The sequence below is a fragment of the Petromyzon marinus genome, unplaced genomic scaffold, assembly GCF_048934315.1.
Source record: "Petromyzon marinus isolate PM22_M1 ecotype Great Lakes invasive population unplaced genomic scaffold, UKy_Petmar_22M1.pri1.0 PM_Scaffold_9, whole genome shotgun sequence".
NCBI lineage: Eukaryota > Metazoa > Chordata > Hyperoartia > Petromyzontiformes > Petromyzontidae > Petromyzon > Petromyzon marinus.
The window spans coordinates 1,097,398-1,104,462 of NW_027423699.1; the positions used below are offsets into that span (position 1 = coordinate 1,097,398).

General features: G+C 41.8%; 1 protein-coding gene across 1 annotated transcript; it reads left to right on the top strand.

Annotated features, from left to right (window-relative positions):
• Positions 1–2,395: 2,395 nt before the first annotated feature.
• LOC142923917 (uncharacterized) lies at positions 2,396–4,529 on the top strand. The gene has a single exon (XM_076064918.1). The coding sequence runs from the start codon at positions 2,411–2,413 to the stop codon at positions 3,905–3,907; it is 1,497 nt and encodes a 498-aa protein (XP_075921033.1). The 5' UTR covers positions 2,396–2,410; the 3' UTR covers positions 3,908–4,529.
• The last annotated feature ends 2,536 nt before the right edge of the window (positions 4,530–7,065 follow it).

Consider the following 7,065-nt stretch of genomic DNA (forward strand, 5'->3'; position numbering starts at 1 on the left):
GATGTTGAAGCTGCATCGGCACTGAGAGAGCTTTTTGGTGGCCTCCCTAAAGGTGAAATAATTTTAGTGGGTGATCTAAATTGGAATTGGCTAAACCCGCCGGCCGTGGCCACAAATTTTACAGATGAATTTAACTTGTTTCAATTAATAAATGTCCCCACAAGACCCAACCTAAAAAATCCGAGACAGTCAACTCTGCTTGACGTCCTATTGACAAATGCCCCTCCCAATTTTTGCACTGACTGGTGTTCTGGGTAATAACCTTAGTGATCACTCCTTCATTTTTGGTGTGAGATCATCAGCCAGACCCAAGCCCCCCCTAAATTTGTTGAGAAGCACTCTTTGAGGCACTTCAGCACTCAGGCATTTACAAATGATGTGCTTCACTCGGATATTGATAAGGTCTGTGATATCCCCAACCTGACTACAGCTTGGGAGACTTTCAGGTACACGTTTCTCCAAATTCTTAACAAACATGCTCCGTTGGTTAGATTTAAAACTAAAGGCAACTGCCCACCATGGTATGATCCTTTGATTACAAAGCTCATGAAAACTAGGGACAAGGCTTGGGCATGTGCTCAGAAAAGTAATTTGGTAAATGACTGGCTAGAATACAGGATTTTAAGGAATAGATTTGGAAAAAAAATACGGCATGCAAAAAATGCCTATTTTTCCTTCACTCTCCTGGAATCACATGGAAATGCCAGGATTTTTTGTAAAACAATCAAATCTATCGAAAAGGCATCCAAAACAGAAAATCTGCCCGTTGAGCTTCACCGAAATGGGGAATATTTTTCAGATCCCCAAAAAATAGTTGACAATTTTAACCTTATAGGAATAGGTTTTACCCTTTTAACTGGCACAAAAACTGACACCTTTATTCAAGGCATCATGTTTGCAAAAACCACAACACAAGCAGTCAGAATGCAAACAAAAAAGACAACTCTGATAATATGCACTGTCCTTGAATTTGATTGGTCCACACCCGAGACAGCTTTTCTTAGGGCCTAGTCTCCATTGGTGTTGGACCAGAAGACGCCAAAAGGCGTACAACTCAAAAACAGCGCACCATCAGAGTATTGAGGGCTCGGGGTGAGCATTTACATTATGAGACCTCCTTTGCCAGAAACAAGATATAGGAATAGGTTTTACCCTTTTAACTGGCACAAAAACTGACACCTTTATTCAAGGCATCATGTTTGCAAAAACCACAACACAAGCAGTCAGAATGCAAACAAAAAAGACAACTCTGATAATATGCACTGTCCTTGAATTTGATTGGTCCACACCCGAGACAGCTTTTCTTAGAGCCTAGTCTCCATTGGTGTTGGACCAGAAGACGCCAAAAGGCGTACAACTCAAAAACAGCGCACCATCAGAGTATTGAGGGCTCGGGGTGAGCATTTACATTATGAGACCTCTTTGCCAGAAACAAGATATAGGAATAGGTTTTACCCTTTTAACTGGCACAAAAACTGACACCTTTATTCAAGGCATCATGTTTGCAATAACCACAACACAAGCAGTCAAAATGCAAACAAAAGAGACAACTCTGATAATACTAAGCACTGTCCTTGAAATTGATTGGTCCACACCCGAGACGGCTTTTCTTAGAACCTAGTCTCCACTGGTGTTGAAACAGAAGACGCCAAAAGGCGTCTCGGGTGTGGACCAATCAAATTCAAGGACAGTGCTTATTATCAGAGTTGTCTCTATTGTTTGCATTTTGAATGCTTGTGTTGTGGTTATTGCAAACATGATGCCTTGAATGAAGGTGTCAGTTTTTTGTTCCAGTTAAAAGAGTAGAACCTATTACTATATCTTGTTACTAGCAAAGGAGGTCTCATAATATATTAACTCTATTGAGCACGGAGGTTATATCAAAACAGTTTATTTTTGTTTTTCTCTGGAACTCTTTGTTTGAATGTATCACAGCACACGTGCAGCTGAAGTCGGAACTGCTCATCCCAGCATTCAAGGACATCTGTGCCTGGCTTCACACCTCTAAGTTGCGATTGAACATTAATTTATGCATTTCTGCATAACACAAATAGTATTATTTTCAACACCCTTTGCTATGTCAGCTGAATTTAGCTTTTATAAATATTCCTTTTGTAGCCAGACATCCGAAATTGTGTGCTCGGAGTTTTAGGTTAACATTCATTTTGAAGATGCTAGGGTTTCCAGACACGTTTTTGACCATTTGCCCTCTCATTGTGTGCCATAACAGCCCGTTTGATGAATTTGGGACACTTTTTCACGATAAAATTAATATATGAATAAGTATAGACGTGTTAGTCACGTGTTACTGTGTGTATGCATTCCTCTGTGCATCGATACTGACGTGTAGATGGTGTTTATATTCTTTTTTTCTGTCTGCAGCTGTCGCTTCCTCTGCAGAATTTGTCCGATGGAGCAAAGGCACTCGGCGCGGTTCGGTGCAAAAAGGCAACAATGCGACCGGCATGCAAACAACACAGATCGTACTGGAAATTTGACACGGCACCATAGAACACACACAGGAGAGAAACCCTTCAAGTGCAGTGTGTGTGGGAAGGCCTTTTCACTTTCACCAAATCTTCAAATACACCAGAGAACACACACAGGAGAGAAACCCTTCAAGTGCAGTGTGTGTGGGAAGGCGTTTGCACATTCATCTAATCTTAAAAAACACCAGAGAACACACACGGGAGAGAAACCCTTCAAGTGCAGTGTGTGTGGGAAGGCGTTTTCACAGTCACCACATCTTCAAGTACACCAGAGAACGCACACAGGAGAGAAACTCTTTAAGTGCAGTTTGTGTGGGAAAGCGTTTTCAGATCCATCTGCTCTTGTAAGACACCAGAGAACACACACGGGAGAAAGACCCTTCAAGTGCAGTGTGTGTGGGAAGGCGTTTGCACTTTCACCAAATCTTCAATTACACCAGAGAACACACACAGGAGAGAAACCCTTCAAGTGCAGTGTGTGTGGGAAGGCGTTTGCACTTTCACCAAATCTTCAATTACACCAGAGAACACACACAGGAGAGAAACCCTTCAAGTGCAGTGTGTGTGGGAAGGCGTTTTCACGTTCAACAAATCTTCAAAGACACCAGAGAACACACACAGGAGAGAAACCCTTCAAGTGCAGTGTGTGTGGGAAGGCTTTTGCACTTTCACCAAATCTTCAAATACACCAGAGAACACACACAGGAGAGAAACCCTTCAAGTGCAGTGTGTGTGGGAAGGCGTTTTCAGATCCATCTACTCTTGTAAGACACCAGAGAACTCACACGGGAGAGAAACCCTTCAAGTGCAGTGTGTGTGGGAAGGCGTTTTCAGATCCATCTGCTCTTGTAAGGCACCAGAGAACTCACACGGGAGAGAAACCCTTCAAGTGCAGTGTGTGTGGGAAGGCGTTTGCACTTTTACCAAATCTTCAAATACACCAGAGAACACACACAGGAGAGAAACCCTTCAAGTGCAGTGTGTGTGGGAAGGCGTTTGCACAGTCACCACATCTTCATGTACACCAGAGAACTCACAAGCATCAGAAGATCCACAAGGAGTGGAGTCTGAAATCAGCTTGTGAAAGTCAAAGTGCCGCAATGAGCTCATCCCTCATGAAACAAGAACCGGAAGAAAAACCCAGCTTGGACACTTTTAAAGGTATCGAGGTGAAGTATGAAGAGGTGAAGGTGAAATGTGAAGAAGTGATGGTGAAGAGCGAAGAAGTGAAGGTAAAATGTGAAGATGAAAATTCAACTCCACAATGGGACCTTAACATCGATGGAGGCAACGTGAAGCAGGAGGAGAATTCTGACTGTGAGGCAGAGCGAGGCTACTCCCAGCAGTTTGTGGAAGTGGAGGTGTGGGTGGATTTCCTAGACAATACAAAGTCAAATAGAGACCCGGTAGATGTGTAAGCTTGGGACGATGTCGCTCCAATAGATGCACCTTTGTCACAGGCCTTTAATGACAAGAATGTGAAGTTGAACAATCAATTCCTAGGTTCAACCTGCAGGGTAAGATCGGCCAGTCTTTGTTGACCTGTGGGTTGGGTAGATCTCTAACCAGGAGCGAGAACCAATAAGCTTCCAAGCATTCACTATGTTCTAATAATTCCATTTATACGGTGCTTGCTTAATCGCCTCTGGCAATTCGGAGTTTTGTATCGTATCTCGTCTCAAACACTTGAAGAGCATCCCCAAGTAGCAGCTGCCCCTGTGTGGCACAAGTTGGTGGCCCTGCACCGGCCTGCATGTGGACAAGAGCCTGTCAGTAGGGGGCGATGGTTGATGTGGCATCTTGGTTGTGGAGTTTGTAGGTAATGTTTAGAATTTCATACATTTTTACCCAGACGCCAGCATGCAATGGCCTACTCGTTTTGAATGGCTCAATAGTATGTTGTACATTTTGACTGCTTGTGTTGTGGTTATTGCAAACATGATGCCTTGAATAAAGGTGTCAGTTTTTGTGCCAGTTAAAAGGGTAAAACCTATTCCTATATCTTGTTACTGGCAAAGGAGGTCTCATAATGTAAAAAAATGTTTATTTTTATTATTAAAATTGTCATTTAATTTAAGTTTTTTTCTTTAATGAAACATGTTTTTTTAATTTACCTGACTTTACCGAAAGAACCAAGAATATTAATTCCTGCTGTGACCACTCGGTTCGCCTCAATCTGCGTGGAGGCTTGGCCCCCACTCACACAGTGCACACACACAGTCTACACACAGTCTACACACACACACCGTGTACACACACACACCGTGTACACACCGTGTACACACACACACCGTGTACACACCGTGTACACACAGTGTACACACACAGTGTACACACACATACACATTGTACACACATACACATTGTACACACACAATTTACACACTGTACACACACAGTGTTACTCCGACTACAAAATCCGCAAAGCCATCACTCCAGTCATGAAGAAGGATCCTCTTGTGGAGCCACTCAAAACCATCACCTTACCCTACATTGCAGGGGTCACTAAAAATATATCCAAAATCCTGAATAAACACAAGATCCAGGTCCGATTCAACACAGTACATAAAATCCGTGATCTGGTTCCATCTGTAAAAGATGCTGTTCCAGACATACAGTACCCGGGCATTTACAAACTAAAGTGCCTCTGTGGTAGTAGCTGCATTGGAGAAACCAAACAACATATCTCGGACCGCATCCGCGAACATAAAGCAGACTTGAAACACGGTAGAACGAACTCCTCTGCCGTGGCAGATCACTGTTATTATTCAGTGGGCTCACATGACATTGACTTCTCCAAGACGGAGGTTCTTTGCAAACCAACCGGCTACCATGAGAGATTCGTTCATGAGGCCATTCACATATACAAGCACAGAGACAATTTCAACTGCGAAGATGGATTCTGGCTTAGTAACCATTGGAAAGATATTTTAAACCATTTAGGTTCTTAATTGTATTTTACGATGACCTTCAGCCCGCAGCTCTTTCGCTGGCATTGACTCTTAATACCTCTCACACCACGGTTAATGGTATGGTTTACAACATGGAGTATAATAGCGCCTCGCAGCTGACTCTCTCCCCCTCCTCCGTTCCGACCATGGATGAACTCGTCTGTCTGAACGGGGCTCGTAGCTATCCGTGGTTCTAAAGTTGAGGGTAAGAATATGAATAAGAATCCACCCATTTTTCCACCATATAGCATTGTGATATATAACGACTTATTGTTGGTAGCTTAGCTGATTGGAGAATATATAGTTTATTGAAAACATTGAGGTAGTTTATATTTTAGTTTTTTATTGGTTTACTATATGGTATTCATTATAGTTTCATGTATACCCAGTTACTGTTAATAGCTCAGCTTATTGAAGAATATGTTGAGTACATTTATTATATTGATGTAATTTAGACTTAGGTTTTTTCACATCGGTTTACTATATGATTGTCGAGTTGTTGCAGCCCCTTTGGCGTCCATATACTAGGTGCCTCTGTAGATGTGTAGGCTTTGACTTTAACATAGCTATTTCTATGACCAGTCACAAGCTAATCCCTCAGTTATTTCAATGCTAAATTCTCCTGTTTGATTTGTACTAGGTGCCTCTGTAGATGTGTAGGCTTTGACTTTAACATAGCCATTTTTGTGACCAGTCAAAAGCTAATCACTCAGCTATTTCAATGCTAAATTCTCCTGTTTGATTTGTACTAGGTGCCTCTGTGGATGTGTAGGATTTGACTTTAACATAGCTATTTCTATGACCAGTCACAAGCTAATCACGCAGCTATTTCAATGCTGAATTATCCGAACCAAACATTAAACTAATTTCCAATGGTACAGTATATCTTTTCAAGTAGTGGTATCCCAAACTTTCGCATCAGCCTAAATTCCCTTTTCACACCATCAATATGTAAACTCCCCCTACCCCCCTCGCCGGTCTGCATATGTTCACCCCCTCTACACCGTTCATCATGCTAAGTCCGCCATTTAAATGCTAATTTTTATGCTAATTCCTTTGTAAAGGCGCTCTCTTCTCACACAGCTTAAAGGTCGCGGTCTGAGCTTGGCTGTGTTCGCTCCAGCGCTGTCCTCGAGACAGTCTCGTCCCTTCACCTGATGAAGGCCACTTGTGTTGTGGCCGAAACGTCGTGAGAATTTTATTGTGTTATTTTGTTTTATTAATTTATTATTTTATTCTCATTCTACGTGACTTTACCGAAAGAACCAAAGAAGATGAATCCTTGCAGTCACGAAAGCTTTAAATCGACATTTGTATACCACTTATTTAAGATTTAAGATTCCTATATGTTGAATGTAAATTCCTTGTCTGTGCGAACTTTCATGGCGAATAAAACCCTTTCTGATTAAAACCCTTTCTGATTAAAGTCATGTAAATAGAAAACAATAATACAGAAAAAATGTGTTTATAGGAATAGGTTTTACCCTTTTAACTGGCACAAAAACTGACACCTTTATTCAAGGCATCATGTTTGCAATAACCACAACACAAGCAGTCAATTTGCCAACAAAAGAGACAACTCTGATAATAATATGCACTGTCCTTGAAATTGATTGGTCCACACC